Here is a 21,473-nt window from a genome sequence, read left to right on the forward strand (position 1 = left end):
TGAGCTAGGTGGGCTTCTAAGGCTGGGTTGTCACTAGATCCATTTGAGAGTTTTGTGTGCTCTTCCTACRAAAGGTTTCCCCTGTACCCCTTTGCCTCTGCTCTGAGGAATACTCCCTGTTGCAATAGAAGTGTGTCCATCACTTGTCCACCTCAGTGTTTTCCTAACCTAGTCACTCCAGGGATGATGATGATAAATAAAAACAGATGCTATAGATTGAAGGTTACTTCATGTACTAAAATTGTGAACTGCCATTGGAGAAATGGGTCATAAATAATCTTTCTGCGTATGGCTTAGTTTCTTATTCAACATCTTTCTAGTATTTTACTCTCCAACAATGCAAGAAACTGGGGTGTTTGGGCACTACGGGAAAGGAAAATAGCCTTCTGCAGAAAGAGGTGTTGGCTAAAAAGCAACTTATTCAGCAAAAAAGAACTCTGAAAAAGAAATCTCTGTGGAAGGAGTCAGACCCTTCCTTACTTGTGTCCACATTTCAGTCTCCTCTTTTCAGAGAGCTGGGACAGTTTCAAGTGAGTGTCCAGAGTTAAGCCTGACTCCTTCTGCCTCATTTCTTACCCTTTCTATGAAATGCTGTTTCTCTGCAGTTTCAAAGCATGATAGACAGTGGTATTAAAAGCRACTTTCTCCTCCTTTAAAAATTAGTTTCCTAATTCAGTGGCATCTTGGTCAGGAATTTATACAGAATTGAGAAGAGAACAGACTTTTTTGGGGGGGGTGAATCATCATGTGTGAAAAAAGAAAGGAGGTTAAGTGGCTTTTAACTTGATGAAATGAGACTGTCACAAAGTATCTACCCTCGTGCTAGCTCCAGGATGACTATAYTGAGTTGTATAGGAAGTGTGGCAAATCAACACTATGCAATACCATCCTCATACGCATTTGAGCATAGGTGCAACAGAGCTGCAGACCAGCCTGTGTTTCACCGAGGCTCTTGTGCTGAATGACAGGAAATATTGTAACCAGGCTCATGTTTTAGGGTCTGAACTAGTTGCATGTGGAACCAGACCGAGTGCATCTAAGAAATGCGGCTGATGCAGAGAGACAGAAAACTCTGGTCAGAGTGAAACAGGCTTTACTGCTTGAAGTAATGACTTCTATTTTCAATCCGGTCGGTTCCCTGCTCCTAACATTCTTTCACCTGAGCTTGTCAAGCAAAGTGTTACTGTCACATCTACTGAAGCATAAATTCTTGCTTCAWATTCAATGAATGTCTTGCATAGAACTGTCTTCATAAAAGTGAAGATGATTTGTCCTGAACTAGTGAACCTCTTCTCACGAGAAATCTTCAGTTTTATCAAATATCAGTTTTGAACGTTCAATGCTCTTGAGAGAATTTAAGCCTTCTAAGCCAAAAACCTACACTCAATAGCTTAAAATGAGCTACTCCGCAGCATCAGCAGTAACAGACTGACAAGACAACCAGAGGTAAATTTCATGTTTTTAATGCTGATTTTTACAGTCTCCCATAAAGTTGAAGCACTAAACATTGGGTAAGTCTCAACAAAGTCTATGAGACCGAGTTAGGAACCTGCCTGGATGCTCCTTGTTTTCAGTATTCGTCACTGAAGGGATACTCYGGATGATCACGCCACCTGGGGAGAGGTCAGATTGAACAAGTGAGCTTCTTGGGTGAAGCAAGATGTTGTGTCACTGATGCAATTATTCTCTGCCAGCAAACCTCTTCTCTTCCCTGCAATACATAAGTAGTGTTTCCAGAAGGCTTTAAGGAAGAGACAGTGAAGGACACTTTTTCTCTTCCAGRCCTATGGATCATTCCTTAAAGGCAGACGTGGGATGCGAGGATGACAGCAGAAGGATTTTGGAGGTCAGTTATTCTCATTGTATTTGTGGATTTAACCTATGTCAGTGGAAGTTTTGTAGGGAAGATGAAAGGTTTTGCTATATGTGCCTGCATGGTAGAAGAGAGAAGAATTCTTTGCTCAAATATCTAGAAAGCCCTCTCAGCTGGAATCTAAATAAGAGGTCTATTTGGAGGAAAGGCAGAGATAGCAGATCTGACAAGAAATCTTATACTACTTTGGCTTATGCATTTAGAGCTTGCATGAGCAAGTCTTGATCTGGCACAGATGCTTTTCCATGTGGCTGCTGTATCCAGGCTAGACATGACTGTCCTAGTTAATCAAAGTCAACTAACTCACCTAGGTGCAGATGCTCTGTCTGGTTAATAGCATTGGTGACAGAGTACTTRCAAGGATGTTTTGAGGTGACCCAGTTCAGAGGAGAAATGGAAATCTGTGGTTACATACTACTAAAGGTAGAGACATTTGGGCTCCATAGAAAATGCATGCTCAGGAAAGATGTGTGATGCAGAAACATTACAAAAGGTAACAGGCAAATTTCCAGGGCCAGCTGCAGGTGAAAATGAGACCGACTTTGACCATGACTTGACAGACTGGGGAGAGAGAGGGTTGTCTCCTGAGATGATGATGCTAAACCACAAGCACTGGCTTGACAAACATTTTTCCATTAGCAAAAACAAGAGTTTCTGAAGAACCTTCTCAGGTGCACTGTGGCAGCTGGCTGCCTTGCCTTACAGTAAAGCACAACAAATGTTGGCATTTGTTCCAGTTGTGACTTGTTCCAATTTGGGAAGGATACATTTCACAATATTGAAGTTAGCTGGCTGGAAGGCATCAAACATTTTTAAATTGGTTGTGTCAAAACATTTCATTCCGATATTCAGCCAAGCTGAACTGTTTACACATTAACAGATTGACTTGCTTCAAAAAAAGAAAAAGAAAAAGAAAAAAAAAAAGCCACAGCTCTTCATTTTTTTTTTCCCCCTCCCAGTATTACTTGATAATGTTGGGATTGCCAATGTCCTAATCTCTATTTTCCATCTATAGAGCAAGCTTGCTAATCAGATCTCCCTTAAATAGTCTCAGGTCTTGGGTCCTCTTATGCAGCAAAATGATTCACTCAAAGATGATGATGTGGCTTTGAATAATTGGTCCAAGCAAAGAAGAACATCCATAGTAGAGATGGAGAATACAAAGTAAGTCAAGCAGACAGATTAATGCAAAATTCACCCCACACAATACTTCTCTTTCTTTCTTTTTTTTTTTCTGTTTTCCCAAGAGGAGAAGAAACCATTTCAGACTGAGATCTCCTGGATTACTCATATCTCTGCAAAAACTCCATTTTCTGCTCAGGTGTTTAACTTYCTAACCCATTCCAGTTAATGCAATATCCTATGGGATATACTCATGCTATTGGTAATCCTATGGGATACTATTGGAAGAAGAGATTTCCACACAGCACCCATGGTAGTTGATAGCTGGAAGAGCCACAGAAAAGCTAGATTTTTCCATTTCTACCTGCACTGCATCATAGCAGTGAAAGGCTTTCAACAAAGTTAACTAGTCAGAAGCTTTTCTGTATGATGGTTTGACCTTTTCGGATAACTGTTGCTGGATGAAATAAGAAATCTCTCTAGGCTGGCAAGTCATCTGTTACAGTGTCCATTCCAAACACTTAGTGTAAGAACACACTGGTTGGCAGATACAGATTTAGCTGCTACTTACATGGTGGTTTCACTTTTCCAAGAAGTTGTTATTCACTGTTGAAGCCAGACTATAGTTATCTCTTTTTCCCCAAATCTAGTACTTCTGTGAAAAATACATCTATCGGTATCTATTCTATACATCCTGCTTTTCTTGTTCTCCGAGCATTTCCATTATGAAGCTTGATCTAATAAAGCAAAACATTTGCTTTTTATTAGTTTTGGGTGAGTGGCCTAGGAAGTTCTCCTCCTGCGGGCATTTCCATCCCTTATCTTTGCCTCTGTAAAGGATTCTTGTATTTGTACCAAGGTTACTTTTCATGTATATCCTCACTAACAGAGTTTAAATGATGTTATGACTCAAAACTTTGCAATAAAAACCCCAAACAATTTCCAATACCAAAATACACATAAGAATCTGCTAGGTAATTAGTGAAAGGCCTTCTAGAAATAAGCGTTGCTAATTGATGAAAGGCTGTTTCAAGAAACTAAAGCTTCTGAGCACCTGACTGAGCTTAAATGTGAAAGATGGACTGCATTATAATGCTTTAACCTAGTTCATATTTCCTATCATATTTAAGCAGTACACTAAGTGGTTTATTYATCTTTTCAACATTATTGCCCATCCTTTGATCAACAGTCAATGTTCTAGAGTGCTATTGATGCTGCTGTCCTACTTTTTGTTATTATTAGTGCTTGAGCACACTGGAGTTGGGCAAGACACAGATAATCCAAGGTTACAAGAGAAATGCATGGAAATGAATCCCTTTAGCATTTGGCTACACATTGATGCCCTAGAAAAGGAAAAGCATAGAGTTTGGTCATAAACTGTAGATGCTCTTGAGTTGAAGGAAAAACAAATGGCCTCCTCGAGTGGAATAAGAGACCTTGAGTTTGAGCTTTCTTCAGAAGTGCAGCTTGTAAGTGAAGCAAAAATACTTTGGGTGGTAAGGTTTAGATCACAAGCAGCAGGAGATCAAGCCTTGTTGRTTCTCAGAGATAATTTGGAAGTGATTTAGTAGTTAAAGAAGCTGCATGTTTTCCTGCCCTCTGTGTAGGAAGGTATGACTTAACATGGCAGCAGAAGAGGCAGATTGCCGAAGCAGACTTCAGGCAGAAGGTAGAAACTAAATTTCTGACCTCTTGTGGTCARTAAGATGTATCATGTTTTACAAGGAAGTAGGGTAGGCAAATTCTGTTGTCCTGACCAAACCCTAGCAAGTGAGAAGGAACAGCGCTCTCCCCAAGTTATCCCTGTGGTTTCAGATACTGTTGTGGGTTCAGGTAGCGTTACTTAGTTCTTAGCCTTCCACCTGGAAATTTAGGACAAAATGCCTTTGGAAACACTAGGGTTACAATCCATAAGCAGTAGCATTTGTGCAGCAACGTGGCTTGCTGAGCCCTAGGAAAGGAAAGACAAGAAAGTATACCTATTTGAAGTTCAGCTCTGATAGYAGCAATAGTGGCTACACAGGGCCACCTAGATGGACGCTTATTACAACATCAAACAGAAAGTGCTTAAGAAGATGGAGCAGAGACTGAGACACCCAGATTCAGTCATCTTTTAGGAGATGAGCTTTTGAAACCTAAGCTGTAAGAAAGTACTGCATATTTGTTATTGTAAGTGGCCCACGAACATGTTGAAGGTTGTGTTAAAGAGCTTTCACATTTTCTTTGACATTCAAGCTGGATCTTAAAATATTTTTTTTAATAAAGACACTAAAAGCGAGTGATTTTTGAGAGCCTCTGAGAAAACAGGAGTGTTCAGTGAGTACATAGGATTCCTCTTGGACTTACATCAACAGCTCCACATAACGGACATTTTTGTTCAGGGCTTCAATTTCTTTCATCTCTTTCTCAGTGAGGGAGAAATCAAAGATCTAATGAAAGGAGATGTTAGGAATAAGTTAGCATTACTTGTAACAAACAACATCAATATTAATATGTTCCAGATTTCAGAAATCCATAAAAAATGCAAAAAAAAAAAAAAAAGTTTGCTTTCATTTGTATGCAAGTCTTGAGGATATGAGTAAGTCCAGTCACACTGGCTATGCTCTCTTCCAAGAAGAGACCTACTGGGTTGCTGGCTTCAAAAGCAATATGCTGGTAGGGGAAGTGGGGAGCAACCTAGTACAGAGTGCTGCAAGAGACACAGGAGCACATGTCTTGGGAATGGTGTCAAGCTAAATGTTTTCTGATGGTGGGGTTATGAACCTTCTGGACACACCAGTGTGCATCATCTTCCCTTCAGTAACAAAGCTGAACCGTGCCTGAACATGGGGCAGAACAAGTCTATCATTCCCAAATGTCTACAGCCAGCAACCTTAGACCGTGGACCTACCAAATTACTTCATCTTGCTTGTGTTGCTCAGCAGAGCAACTAGTGCTCCAGTATACACCATCAGCTGGAATTTTAGCCACTTATGGGGTTTTGGAGATGTCAGAATTTCCTCTCTACTTTGTACTGCCGTTGTTGCATCATAGTAGCGTTAAGTAATGGGGACCAAAAGGATCAAATTTGACAAAACTTGACAATGATAAAGCCTTTTGTCTACAGAAAGAAAGTGGGAATTGACCTTCCACAGGGGCCAAACCAACGTAAACATCCACGCACCAGCAGAATAAGGATTTACCTGAAAATTCTCTCTGATGCGTTGTGGATTGAAGCTTTTTGGAATGACCACCACCCCTCGCTGGATGTTGAAACGCAAAGCAATTTGTGCAGCTGTCTTGTTGTATTTTTTACCAATGGCATTCAGCACGGGATCCTTCAGTAAGGGAGGGGAGGATACATTTACCCTTGAACAGAACAAAAGAAAGAAATTATCGTTCCATTTTTCTGCCAAAAGGCATAGTCATCTACTATTCATGGATTCTTTGCTAAGTAGTGTGAAGGTTGAAGGAGAAGCTTTAGGACATTTAAGCAGTTGAACTTGACAGTCCTCCATCTTATCTGATATCTTAATATTGACTTAGATTGCACCTCTTCATCCAAACATCAGCATTCTCGGTTACAAACACTTGCTTTTTGGTAATGGAAAACTTACAGACGCCTGGCATTTTTTGACAAGAGAATGCAGCAGCAATGTTGCAAGTCTGCATTCCCCAAAATAATGCAGAGGACCAGCAGTGGAGGTCTATTATTCTTCATATGTAAAGCAGCCCTAGTATTAGAAAGAAACATGCTGACTTACCATGTTTCATCTCTTGAGGTTCCTAGTGGACTGTACCCAACAATAACAATGTCATGTTTTCTGCAAAATTCTAAGAGTTTGGGTTGGGTGAAATAGGGATGGCATTCAACCTACAAGAGAAGGCAGAAAGAGCAATTAATTGACAGAACAGAAACTGATGACATCCCAGTGTATGGGAGAGTTACAGATCAGAGATGACCTTTCCTTTGCAGGAAAGCCCATCAGTAAATTCAGGAATAGGTAAAACTCATTCCGATTACTATCCTAATCATCCACCACTGAGTGATGATGATAGATTTTAGATTTCTTTCTTTTTTTTTCCTTCTTTTTTTTTGGGGAGGGGGGGGGAGCAGGAAATGGACAGCAGTTTGACATCTATGGTTGTAATTTGGTTGCAGGATGTTTGTATTGSCCCTTAGTGGAAAGGTGGCAATAAGTGGGAAGATTAAGGTGGGGGAAGCCACCTTCCTGACTAGAGATGGAAATTGAGAAGCCTCCCCATCTCGTGCAGGTCTTTCTCTGCTTCTTGCATTCAAGGTGGCTGATCCAACATTGTTTTTAGGGGAAGTGCTGTCATGAGCTGACCCAGACAGAAAGCTGAGGGGGAATATCTGAAATGTGAGACATCTCCATGACAATTACAACCTTGTTTAAGAGCCTTACCCTCCCATACTGCAAATACTGTGCATCATTCCTTTAAAAACAGGGATTTTCTGCTTGTGTTCTCAACTTCTGGGAGAGGGATATCTACAAGGTGACAGAGCAACCACTGTTTTCAGCTACCTGGTACAACTTCCTAAACTAGACTTAAATCTTTTCCCCAGTTTCCCTTGACTCCAGGAAACTGCAGGAGTGTTTGGTACAGTCTTATGGGCACTCCAGAAAGAGCAATTGCATTTTGTACCCACTGAGTATGTTAACACTAGTGAACAGTGATGGAATTTCCTCCTCTCTCAGGCTGCCCCTTCTACGTAGGCAAAAGGCAGCAATGAAGTCTATGGTCAGCCTCCCTGTGCTGCCTGGCACAGGTCCCAGTCCTCCAGGCCATGTGCTGTGGGTGGGAAGATTCTCCTTTTCTTRGGTTGTCTTTGGTGTCTCCTCTGCTACTGCTAATGTGGATATTCATTTGTGCCAGAGGAGTCAGAAAAGTTTCCCAGTGACTTGCAGCAAACAGAGTGAACTACCAAATGCCAGAGTCGAAGGTATTAGGTGTTCAGATTGGTCACTGYCACTATCATATCCTATCATACCCTCCTATCATAAAACTTAGACATGCTTATCCTCTTCACAGCTTCAGTTCAAGTCAGCTGCTTACTGTGATCTCCTTGTTAATAGGTTTTTCTCCAATTCTCACTGAACTTCTTATGGGAAGGGCACAGGAGAGCAAGTCCAGAAATTTTAGGAGTTACCTCTAATGGCCAGGAAACCTAGAGTGACTCAGGTTCTCTGATATTTAGGGTTATTTTTGTTTGGTGTCAGCTGAGGTAGACATGGCTTCACTGAATGACTGGTTAGCCCTGAATCGTTTGTCTTGGGAATGTTTTGGACTTGGAATAAGGTACATGGCAGAGATTTAAAATCTGCATTTACTCAGCATCCAAGCTTGCTATGGAGCTTGGCACAGAGGCACAAGTTTTATAGTCCTGGAGCAGGAACTGAGGAGAGAGATTGTTCCAGCACCTTCAAATATTATCTTTAGCCTAAATAGCATGAGTAATATTTTCAAGCTAGAAATGGAAGTGTGACAGCATGGAGTGCAGCAGCCGTGGCAAAGTATACGTCACCCTTCTGCACATGGCAGCTTAGGCCACATGTTGCCTTTGCATTTTCTACACAGCAGTGGCACCGTTGCAGCCACTGACCTTGGCTTGTGGTCATACCTGGTTGCTGACAGGTTTGTGCTTAAGTCCTGGCTTGTTCAGGATCATCTCCAACTGCCTGCGGTTGAAATTAGATACTCCAATGGACTTTGCCAAGCCTGCATCTTTACATGCTTCCATAGCCTGCAAAGAAAGCAGAGACTGGTGGAGTCCCAAACACTGGCTTGGTTCCTYGCAGCATATGTTTTGAAGATAGGTGGAGCATAGTCTGTTCTTGAGACTGCAGAAAAACCCTTGCTGTAGCAGAGCTAGCAGCTATATTACCACGAGGGCTTGTGCCATCCTGCTAGTCTAATCTCAGCACAAGKGTATCCACAGACCCACTTTCTAGACCAAACCCTAAGGCTTTATACCTCCTATGAAGGTAGAATTTGTCTGGAAAGATGAAAGATACGTTTGAGATATGGATATTTAAGTGTCAGATATTTGCTTTTGAAGAGTTTTACTTAGTTTGAGCTGATTTAGCGCTAGTTCATAGCTGAAGATGGGAGAGTGAACAAAACAGATTCCTTTCCTRATCACTCAGTTTATTCCTTTTGCCTGCATGATAGTTTTCTGTATGAAGTCTCTATCTAGTGAAGTCACCCAAATATCTGGAAGAGTACATAAGAAAACCAGCACAGAAAAATTAAGTATAGGACAAAGTAGAAGAAAAAGGTGGAAGAGAAGAATTCTAGATACTCTGTATTTCAAATAAGTTCTAATAGTTAAGGCAGCTTTATGAATACTGGATACAAATACCTGCCCTAGCCCTCTTGATCAACTTCATCTTCTGAGCAATTAACAGGAGAGATGGTAATTTCCTATAGCCTTCCCTTCYCCTCTGTGCCCAGAAACTCTGCACACAAGTGATTCAGTGGCTATTTGATGCAGAGCAGACCCCACCACTGCTGTTCCCTAAGACTGGAGCTGGAGGCCTCTTCTAACAGTTTTGTTATTCCTTTGTATCTCACAGCAACTGAGAGTGGGGAGGTAAGAGGCACCGTATATGTGATGACCTCTAGTTGGCCTCATATGCCTTGTAYCACTCAGTGACAAGTCAGCAAATATAGTCATCTGGAGTCAATTTTGTTTGCTAACACTGTACTGACACAGTGAAATTATCTGGATTGAGTTTAGCCAGTTTTATATAGACTGAAGGTATTATTTCCAGGTAGTCGCACCAGCTATTTTTCTTCTGGCTTATTAGCTGAAGAAAGAATTGCTGCTACAGTATATCCTTTACAATAAGCACAAGTTTGAAGATAAAAATATAATACTGTTCAGACAGCTGTTGCTTTTAACATGTGAACAACTAGCCTGTGAATCAGAGGAATGAACCRCATCAGTCCCAGGCAATGATAATATATTATAGCATTGGGGGCTCAGGCAGCTCAGCTGGGAGAGTGTTAGACTGAAGATCTAAAGGTCCCTGGTTCAAGCCCAGGGTTCAGCAAGGGGAGGCCTTGTTGCTGCAACCCTGTCTAACATTACATTCACAAGGATCCTTACATACATGCATGCTCTTACATGCTGGTTTCTCACGCACACACACACACACACACACACACACACACACAGGTGCTGTCCATGGAGAACAGTCACACCACCATTTGGGAAAGAAAAATGTAGCTCAGGTGGGAGAGYGTTAGACTGAAGATCTAAAGGTCCCCGGTTCAAGCCCAGGCTTCTGCAAGGGAGGTCCTTGTTGCTCCTTCTCTGGAGATACTCAAAGCCCACCCRGAAGCAACCCTGTCTAAAATGCTCTGGGTGACCCTGCTGAGCAGGGAGGTTGGACTAGATGATCARAGGTCCCTTCCAACCTTACTGATTCTATGATAAACAGCTAAAAGGGAAGTCCCTACCTGCCTTGAGATCCTGCCTGGTGGCCAGGAGAAAGCCAAAGCCCACCACAGGGCTCTATTGCAGCCTGTAATTTTATTCAGAGTTTCCTCCTGCATTTCCATTTTTATTCACTGGACCTCACATAGAGCTAAATCAGGACATGACTATCCAACTCTGGACAGTGCAAGCTGAAGTAGAGCATATAGTAGCTTTTGAGGTAACTCTCTTAGTGTGAACCGTGCTGAATTAGCGATACTTTTGCAGCACACTTGGTGCAGAAGGAGGGATGACTAGCTTTGGCCATGATTCAAAGTGTCTAGGGCTTCAGAAGGCAGGTATACGAGGAGACAGCTACTCTCACTTTCTGCTTCACTTGAGATCCAGAGGCAAATTGGCAGTAGGCTTAATGAGACATCTGTCAACAGGACTTCAGTACACCACAAAGTTAGGACGTCATCCTTCAGAGAAATGTTGCTTCCCTCCATGTTTTATAACCTCATTTGGTAACTAAATTCAGAAGTGAGTGAACTTGTTTTGATGTCTTTTTTTTTTTTTTTTTTTTTTTTTTTTTTTTAATGATGAGCTTCAGGGCAAATTCTGTTTTCTCTTGAAGGTGAGAACTTTCCTTTCTGAGAAGGATCCAATCACTTCTTTCTTCAGGGCTCCAACTTTTTCCTGCTGCAAAGATCTGATAAACAGGAGAGCCTAGAATAAAGCTACAGTTATCTTAACTAGCAAATGCACTCTCTGAAAGAAGGAATGTGGATATCAAATGTCTCAAATGTTTTGTTTTGTTTTGAAGATTAATTAAGTGATGGCAAGAAGCAGCATCCCTGTAGGCAGAAGTCAAATTTAGCTAGTAGAATTTGATCTATATGCCCTATCAATATTCCTCAGCTCTGTTTATGAAGGCCCCAAATAAAGCTGAGAATTATGATCTGCATTTTTAAAGCGTTTATGAATGTTATGATTGCTTACCTCCCAAGTGGCACATAAGTCTGTCTCGTGGTAGATAATTTTTCCATTTTCATCTTTTGGGTAGATCGCATCACCAGGCTGAAAGGCAAAACCACAAAAAGCTTTCACTCCTCAGAACAAAGATTTTCCACAATCTCTGCTACAAAATTTCAAAGGCTCTCTGAAACGCCCTAAGTTCAATAGGTCGCTCATGCTGGTCTTACCACATCCTGCAGCAACTGTCCACTGCTAGAAAGTCCTTGGATGCGCTCCTGAACTATCATATGAGTATATACTCAAGAGTTCCAGGATGGCCTTATTTTTCAATAAACTTTTGACCTTTAGGGTAAAACATCTGAAGGACTAGTTTTCTTCCAAAGGACTGAGTTAGAGTATTGACACATACATATATATTTTTCTTCTTTCCTTCCCTCCTTCCTTCTTCTCTGCCCCATTCTGCTTGTGCTTGTGCTGTACTTGGGAATAATACCAAATCAGCTCCCAGTTCCAGCTGGAGGGACCATTTCCAAGAGCTACTGCTAGTAAAGGGCTAAACGCACAGCTATCGGATATGCCACGAACCTTTAAAATGCATTATTCGTCTTTCTTTGGACACTAGCAATTCTTTCTTCCTATCTCTGTCCTGCATAAACAGTACTTCAGGGATGACATATGAGCTGATATTTAGTGCTTAAGAGCATTACTTTTATTTGCTGGGCATTTCACTACTATTGCAGGCAATGCTTTAGTGCCCTCCTCTTGTCTATCTGATCCTAATTTCACTTTTTTTTTTTTTTTTTTTTCCCAAAGAAAACTCTCCTGTGACGGTTAATACTTGATCTGACTTCAGAAAGACACCGTACATAAGATGTTGACACAGTAATTCCTTGGGAACATGCATCTGTGACTAATATGATCAGCAACTGGCACCACCCAATTCAGTCAAGAAGTTCATATTCAAGGCAGATTCATGGGAAAAGTGAGCCTATGGAAAACACAGTTTCAGATTTCAGAGATTTAGGTCTAAGTTACAGCTGTAAGACTGTCTCCTCCAAATGTGCTGGCTTTCCTCAATGAATTCCACAAAGAACTGCTGAGCTTTTTGCTATGTCTTGCTGGAAAAAATCTTGACTAGAAGGAGGTAGGTGACTGTTGGATACATTTTTATTATGAGAAGGCAGACTAATTTTCATCATAGCTTAGGTGGAGAAGCCTTATTTACAAAACTACTGCTAGGACTTTGGAACACCCCATTCTACTACATGATATCCCACCAAATTATCCATTGACTACAGGCTCATTGCACTTAGCATGGCAGATCCTTGAGTTCATGGGATGGCTCTGAATTCAAGTCTTTTTACTCTGTACCATTTCTAATTCATTAACTTTTGTTCAACATTACTTTTTTATATTAGTCAATGTTCAGCAGCTACGTCAGCTGTTTCATCAACCCCTTCATTTTCCTCTATTTCTATCACCTACGTTCCAAAAACCTAGCAAAGTTAGGATGAAAAGTAGCTTGAATATGAACTTATCTTGACTGAGTCTAGAGATACCAGCTGTTGTGTGTTTCCACAAGGATTAATCCTTTCTTTTACCTACAGGGAGCAGCATGAGTTGCCGGAGTAAGGTTGTCTCTGTCCCAGTAGTCTCCAGAGAGTACTTATGTCTGCCAAGCTATTCTTTTCTATGCAAGCAATTTCCTGAATGGGAGAACTGGCTGCAGACAGAGAAAGCAGAAGAAAGCCCCGCTGGAAAGTCAGAGTTTTGATGGCAACATCACGGTTACTTGGGCTGTGTTCTCTTTGTTTCTTGCAGCTGCCCTGCAGGGAGCCACAGATCTCAGACTAAACATAAGTGGCTTCCTGTGGTGCCAGTGCCACTACCTAAGCGCTGTGACAGTCACTGCTAGTGTGCATGGCTCCGATAGTATCGGGGTATGGTCAAAGTCTGTGGACACCTCAAAAGCTACCGAACAACTTATTTGCATGTTGAAAATACAGAAGTTGGTAACTTCTGCATCAGTAGAGGAAAAACCCTGCTCCCACGATAAACAATTTCATCAGCAACGCAAGTGGAAAAAGATAGGCCTGCCCATTGCTTTCCCAACATGTTTTTTGATTAGTGGGCTTTTCACAAGAGAGCTGTTTAAGAACTTGTGAATGCCTACTGTGTAAACAGAAGGCAACAGGAAGTCAAATAGTTAGACCTTTGATCTGTTTTGATTTATTCTCTCAAAACAAGAARATACTGGGAACAGGCTTATTCAATTTAAGGCTAAGATCTAGATCATAGAATAATTTAGCTTGGAAGGGACTTTTAGAGGTAGTTTAGTGCACAGGTGCTCACTGATCGATCAGTCATCTATCTAACCAGAAAACCACCTAGAAAACCTGCCAGGAGGTAGGAGCTCGCTGGGCAGAGGCATAACAGAAAGAACAGGGAGATGCTGGTCAGTGTTAATAAGTCAATGTTTAAAATCACTCCAGATTTTAGCCATTCTTGATCCATGCAGAAGTGCTGAGGTGGTGGCTTTTTCCTCCTTTGAGCAGTGCTTTCAGAAAACAGATTCCTTCTACTCTATCTGAAAGCTCCTGTGAGAGCTTGCATCSTTGGGACCTGTAGAAACAGGTTGCTTACCAGTTTATTGGAGTGGGACTGTAACCTTTGTCTCATGCTCTTTACTGATTTCATGCAGAGACCAGTTTTGTTAGAAGGAGAGAAGAGCTTTTGGGGAGAAAAAGAGCTCTTTCAAGTAATCAGCTTTCACAGAGCAGAGCAGAATAGAAATACGTTAGTGTTATAGGTGCACACTCCTCACCAAAGACAAGTACCACATGTGGGAAGTGTGTGTATGTGTGTGAGAGAGAGAGAGAGAGAAAGGGAGAAAAACCAGGAAACCTGTCACCATTGAAACACGTTTTTTTTKTATTTGGCACCCAAAAATGTATATTTTTTTAAGGCAGAAAATAACTTTGCTTTTTCTTCTCTCAAGAGGGACATGAATGAAGTTCCAGGACTGTTACTCTTAGTGTCTCAGCTTGTTGATACAGGCCTCAGGGAGTCAGATGTACATTACTTTAAAGCCAGCTGCCTATATCTTTATATTGTGAGACAATGACCTTCTCTATGTGGGCGAATGAACTACTGGAGAATACAAACAGAAGTTAGGGGAAACAGGAAATTGCAAGTGGTGGGAATTTTTTTAAAAATGTACCCAAAAGGATTCCATACATGGGACCACAAAAATAAAAGCTTTAATATGAGTCCTATTACTCTTTAATGTTTCCCTAGGAGAAAAGGATATACAGGTCTAAGGTGATGGCTACATTGGTAAATCCATTCTTATCTAGTGGTTCTAGCAGTTTAGAATTCATGACAGAGTACAATTTTAATAACCGTAAAACTGCATTCCTTGCAAAAAGAGATACGACCAACTTTAGAGTTTAACCCCACACACCCCTGAAACAATTAGCCAGCTAATTTCTTGGTCCTGTTCTCTCCAGGAAAAAAAGATTTTATTGGTTCAAAGCCACTCAAATATGTTTTGAGGATCTGTCTTCAAATTTTAGTGCTATTATGTTATGTACTTGCAGAGGGAAAACTCTAAAGCCAGGTCCAGCTTGATGATGGAACTGGAAAGTTCAGGCATCCACAAGGGCTGGTTGCAGAGGAGGCGTGCAATCACATGTGAGACCCTTGCATTTGGAAAGGTTTGTGAGTACAGGGAAAAGTTCTCCAGAGCCTGCAGTATGAAGGAACAGGAGACTTTAGCTTTTCAGACATTCGAGAGCAAGAGATGGACACCTCATGTCTGGGGCCAACTGTGATCTATGAAAGCTGTCTGAGAAGCACTCTAGAGTTAAGAAGATTAAAATCACTATAATGATTTGCCCACTATTTTTAGTGCTATTGAGATTGTTCAGCTTCTGGGGTGGAGCTATTCTCACATGTGCTATAAGCCGCTCCACAAAGAAATGTATCCAGGCAGTGTATATTGCAGACTATGATTTGGTGAAAGTGTTATTTTCAGCACGAGTTGGAAGCTGGATGGAGGATGCTAGGCAAAGACTTTGGTTCAAGCTAACTGTGCAATTTTTAGGACAATTGTTCTTTTCACCTTGAAAGCCATGGGCAGCTCAATAATGTAGAGATCAACGTAGTCCAGCTGAAGGATCTTCAGCGTTTTCTCCAGTGTTGGACGCACCAGCTCTGGGGGGTGGCAGGTATTCCACAGCTGGGGAAGCAAGCACAGAGTCATTTTTTTTTTTTTTTTGGTTACCAGAAAGTATGGTGAGGATTCTCCAGCTGTACATCCCACCATGCCCTTGTCCTTCTGACAGGGCACATTTCACACATTGTAAAGCCATTGGTCTACGTCAACAAAAAGGCAAGTGGGTTTTATTCTCTCTTCTTCCAGAGGAAGATATAGAGGTAAGATGTGAATCCTTGACCAGAGCTGTCCCTGTGCTGCCACCACGTATTTGCATAGGACAGGTTCTTTCAACTTGGACAAATTGCAAATTCTTGCTCAATGAATTACAGATTCATTTTGTTTTCTGAGCTTTCCAAGTATATGCTTTCACTGGAAAATTTCGACTGTTCCCACAAGAAATCTGTGGTCAGTTTTATGTTTTAACGCAGAGGCTAAGATCATGTGAGCTAGCTGTTGAATAGCCAAACAAAGAGAATCTTTTGGTTTTCTCATGCGATCACAGACCCTGACCTAGAGGAGTTTTAATTTGCCCCTCACTCAGACTTTACTGAAAGATGTATTACTGCTTAGTTACTGTGAAGCAGGTGTGATTAGTCAAAACACAGCCTATTTACTCTTTTTAATCAGAACTGTTTCCTTGATGGGCTACGCCCTGAGGTTGCTATGGGGTGCTCRGTTGATTAGCTTTCAGTGTTATCTCTAATCGAACTCTGCTAATGCAGATCTCTTACTAGAATAAAACCATAGCATGGTAATTAGTAACCAAGAGCCCTTTGTAAACTGATTATTGCAGTTAAGACCCACAAAAGCCAGTATTAACGCACAATTGAAGGTTAAATGTGCCATTTGCTTGCACACAACAACCTGGCAAATCTTATTTTTCCTTCAGTATGCAAAACTAACATTTGAAGTGATGTTGAAATCTTTGGCCTTTTTTTGGTTGGAAAATCCAGATATTTGTTGGTACAGTTGTTGCCTAGCCAGTTTTGCCACCAATACAGACAGTCACAGCATGCCAAGGTGTAAAATGAGTCCATCTTTGAGCCATGGAACACTTGAATTCAGATTTTTTTCATGAGAAGATAGTGATTAAAGGTGTTAAAGAAAGCTTGGCTGAGTTCTAAAGCAGTATAGAACCTTTTTAAACCAGATTATTTTCAGAGGCTCAGGATAKAGAGTAGATACCTGCTCAGTTTTGCCAGCAGAGGCAAGGACATATTAACCTGAACTTCACATGTTGCCAGAACAGTGCATCTGATGCTACCATAAGGGGATATAGGAAAGCAGGGGTCAGCACTTGGAAATTCATACCGGGCCTTATACCAGCTGTATGTTGCAAGGCATGAAGAGTTGATAATCTGTTAAGCGCTTGTTGCATTGGTTGAGATCTACTGCAGTAGAGGGACCAAGGTCTTGCTCTGAGTCCTCGTTTTCCACTAGGTTTCCTGGAAATCTTTGGTCTAGATTTTTTTTTAAGCATTTGCCAAACTTCCATTTTCATTTTACACGTGAAATATTCTTTTGAGCTTAAATACAGCTAAGGAGCTGACTCTGTATACCCCTTATGTCAAGTTTGTTTTGTTACTGGATTTTGGAAATGTAATAACTTGAGGTATATTGGTAGTTTTGGAGCTGTCTTTCCAAGTGCCTTTGCTAGCAGAATTGAGTAAATAACTATTAGTGAATAAACTTTATTTTAAACAACTGTAGAGGTTCTAAAGAAACAGCATTCAGAAATGACAAATATTTTTACTACCTTAATGCATAGATGCCACGGAAACTTAAGAGTTTCATAACTGTTTTCATGATTTGTACAAGTTATTGTAATATCTACGTAAGTAGAAACCATGTAGACATTAGAGCTGTCAAAGCTGCCAGCTGGCTTTGGCATTTCAGGACACCACATTCCCTGGAAATGTTACTTTTAGTTTAATGAAAGAAATATCCTGGGATGAAAGAAGAGACCAAAAAGGTCTTGCTATATAAGCCAAGAGAGCTGTTGGCAATTGATAGAAAACCTCTAAAATTTCTGGATACTGAGCTGCTCTGTCTGATCAGCCAGCCAGCAGCAGGAGCCAAGTGCAAGTGCTGATGATTTCAACTGGCAAATGCAGCACAATTGTATAAAGTCACTATTCCAGTAATATTGCCATTTAGTGAAGCTGCTCTTGSTAGTCACTGCTGATGGACCAGCCTTTGATTTGCATCATCTTTGTTTAGGGAAGGACCTGCAAGAGGTGCTTGAGTATCTGCCTTTGAACATTTTTTTTTAAAAGACTACAGATGTGCTCTAATGAACTGTCAACCAGAGCATCTGAGCTTAAACCCTTGTTTTCTCAAGCACAAACAAGACAGAGTACAGAAAGACAAATCCATATGTATCCCATCTCATAATTATAAGTAAGGTTGAAACTATAGGTCTTGACTCATAGTACTGGGAACTGCAGAGACTACTAGGACGTTCAGTTTAGGGAACAACTTATTTTTCCTGGAAATTTTGAACTTACGAAATTGTATCTTCTATTTCTTGATTATGAATGGCTCAGTTTTTAAGTAGTGAGGAAAATCATCTAATGGTTGGATCAAAGAAGTGAATATAGAAAGGCTTATTTGTAAAAGTAAGTTTGAAATCGTGGTAGTGTTTTAACAAGAGGTGCACCCTTGCTGAACCTAAAGATCTAAAAGAGAGGGGGGAAGAGGAAGAGAAAACAGCAGGGGAAGCAGAGTGCTAAGTTAAAGACTCAAAATTGTTAGGACATCTGGTTCTAAAGTTTTGGCACAATTTTGTGTTTTTGATCACTAGTAATTTGCAGTAATGAAGTTGTAAAACAGTTTAAACAAAATATTTTGACTGACTCAAATCAACATTTTTGGCCTGAGAGACTACCCTGATAAAGGTGGAAAATTTGAGGACATGAAACTTTGCTCAGGATGGCAAGATTGTTAGCAGTAGAACTGAGCAGAGGACTAGGAAAAGACTTGCATACTTTACAGACTGGAAATTGCTTTACTTGGAAATTGCTCTATCGCTTTGATAATCCACTTGGTCTGCAAGCTACTCAATCCGAAGCTTAGTTTCCCATAACACAGAGCTCAACCAAACTGTTCACAGCACAGAACAGACCTTTTCTCCCATGGGATCTTTCACTCTAGGAACTACGATATTTATTTCCAAGAGAGCTGTGGACTACATTTTGCTTGGAAAAGGAGAAAGGGGAAATATTAGGCTGATATGTCTAAAGAAGCACTGCTGGAAGGGGAATTTGAGGTTGTAAACTCCACTACAAACTGCACAGGTTCCATTAATTTTCTTAGGGCATCTGATCTTCATTCAGCAATCTGCCGTAAGCTCTCTCTCTTATACCTATGTTCTAGTGATTGTATTTGTACTGACTTTTATCAGATGCTCCCCCTTTCATTCCTCTAGTAGAACATCAGTTCATACAGTTGGGATTTTAAAGCATTTACTAGCTCATATGTAACTCTGAATGGTCTTGTTAATCTAAAGAGAAAGTATGATAACCTGTTCTCTCCGAGTGGGTCAATTCTCGAACCTAGATCTCTTTAATGACAGATGATACAGTAACTAAGGGTGCGGCTTGATGAGTAATTTTCTGGCAGTAGTGCCAGCTTAAGCACTTGCTGTTCTCCAGTACACACACACACACACGCACGCACGCACACACACACACACACACACTTGCTCCCACTTCTTTCATTGTGCAATCTCACAACAAACCTGAGAGAATTGTTCTAACAGAAAATAGCTCATTTGCAGGATCATTGCCCAGACTGGGTTCGTGGTGTGACTATACAAATGCTTACGCCCGCACAGCATGTGGGACAGTAACAGCACTGYTGAATGTCGTGATGGTCTAAACTTGCAGGTACCTGTGATGCCAGGCAGAATGTATATTGTACTGTTCCCACTGCTAACTGAGCTTTTAACCGAGCGCGACAGTGACTCCCAAGTTACAGAACAAATCTTATGCTTGTAAGGCATTGTGGTAAAACTAGTCAAAAAATAAAGGCTGTAGGGCCTAAAAGCCTGCCAGATGTTGACCCCTGGCATTCTTAGGAAAGCCCATTCACAGAAATCCTGGATTTAGTGTAAATAATCCGAGTGCGACTTCTCACCTTGCCACAGTAAAAGATGTCTTCTCGCTTGATCCTTCCTTCTGCAATCTTCTCCCGGATGGCTTGTCCCACTTCGTGCTCATTGTAATAGACAAATGCACCATCTATATGGCGGTAACCAGTATCAATGGCAATCTTCACCGACTCTAAACAGGTACCTTTGGGAGTCTGACAGGAGAGGAAAAAGAATAAACATAGTTCCAGCCTCCTGCTTGTGTCTGTTGCAATGCCATAGAGTCAGTGAAATACACGTAAGGGTCATGCTGGGATTATTCCAGTCTAACTACCCCTCACCTGCTCCAAACATCACAAATATGGCATTACACTGGAAAGAGGAACAAAGAAGAAACTTCACTGGAAGAGCAAGTACATGAGTCCTCAGAAAGCAGAACTAAATGCATTTGGTGTCAAAGTGATTTCAGAATTTCTTATCTAGAGAGTAACGACTTTCCTGCAACAGGAATTTGATAAAATCTCTTCCTCAAGTGGAACAGAGCTTTAGGTGTAGCAGAGCTGGTCAACCATCCATCTGATCAGAAGCTATTTGAATAACTTATGACATAGGAGAGCTTTCAGCAGAGCGGGAACAAGAAATTCAGGTGCAACTTCTTTCTCTTCAAACCAACTTGCTGTTGGTGGTATCACCATCCAAAAGGTGGATGGCTCAGGAGGATCTAGTGACCCAAACTCCCAGTTGTGGACAGTTTTATAGTCTGGCCAAGAACCAGCAGATGATTCTGTGCACATTTTTAGGCCTCTTACTGCTTCAGTTTAAGATGTGTTCAAGAAATCTCTTGATATGTGCAAATGACAACTATATTTTTATACTCTATATTGCAGTTAAGTTTATTCATCTTTACCAAAACAGCAAATTTTTTTCAGAATAGCCCTGTTTCCCGTTCGCCAACGTTGCAAGCAAAATGTAGGTAGGCCAAACCAAGCAAAAAGCATGAATTCCACTACAGTCTTTTGACTTGTCACTGAAATTGGACTGAAAATGTCTCATTGTTGTCACATTTTGCGTAAGGAGAAGGCAGCTCAAAGTAGTGATGTCTGAGGGCTGTCAATGACATGTGGCAACAATGTTTTCCCACTGTTTTCATAGACATTGCTCTGCTGAGACAGGGACATCTGATCCACTCAAAGGAAAACTGAAACAAGGAATTAACCTGCTGCTTTGAAAACTGCACCTGCTCAAGTTGCATCAGTTGCACCAAGCTGCATGTTGCACAAGCAGATCAGACATCTGCCTTGAGGCAACACCACCTAGAGTGTCAAGACAGAAGAGCCAACATCAGTTTTGCTTCTGCCAGAAGTAGATACTAAAAGGTGAATTTTGCTATCTCCAAGTACAGGCTCCAAGACCGAGTTTCACCTCCTGTGAGGAAGGCAGGGGCCTGAGAGAACTGGAATGGAGAGCAAATATGAAGAGAGGATGTCAGATTTCTTGTTTGTGCTGTTGCTAAAAATGGCAAGAACTAGAACTGGCAACAAATGCTATTGGGAAGAGACTTTCCCCCACAGTAGCTGCTGTCTCCCTCCTTGCTGCAAGACAACCACCAGCTTGGTTTTCCAGGAGTTTGCCATAAAATAAGCAGCTGCTTTTCCACTACCTGCTTGATAGTTTATTTTGCTATGGGCCAGGGACAGCCCTGCCTGAGGCCACTTTTGCCTCGTCACTGCTCAGCCAGAGTTCTGAGGCTCCTAAAGCACAGCAAAAC

The 21,473-nt window shown here is 41.2% G+C and overlaps 1 protein-coding gene and 1 non-coding gene across 2 annotated transcripts; one reads left to right on the forward strand and one right to left on the reverse strand.

The window, feature by feature from the left end:
* Positions 1-1,447: 1,447 nt before the first annotated feature.
* AKR1D1 (aldo-keto reductase family 1 member D1) lies at positions 1,448-19,989 on the reverse strand (the record flags this gene model as incomplete). The annotated part of the gene is made up of 8 exons (XM_085322606.1): positions 1,448-1,613; positions 5,342-5,424; positions 6,178-6,343; positions 6,739-6,848; positions 8,619-8,741; positions 11,421-11,498; positions 15,520-15,636; positions 19,753-19,989. Coding segments are annotated over 8 exons (957 nt in total), but the record flags the coding sequence as incomplete, so codon positions are not given.
* On the forward strand, positions 9,987-10,053 carry TRNAF-GAA (transfer RNA phenylalanine (anticodon GAA)). The gene has a single exon. It is a non-coding gene; the product is annotated as a tRNA-Phe (tRNA).
* Positions 19,990-21,473: the final 1,484 nt, after the last annotated feature.

The sequence above is a fragment of the Rhea americana genome, unplaced genomic scaffold, assembly GCF_003343005.1.
Source record: "Rhea americana isolate MKP2758 unplaced genomic scaffold, rheAme1 scaffold_79, whole genome shotgun sequence".
In the NCBI taxonomy this organism is placed as follows: Eukaryota; Metazoa; Chordata; class Aves; order Rheiformes; family Rheidae; genus Rhea; species Rhea americana.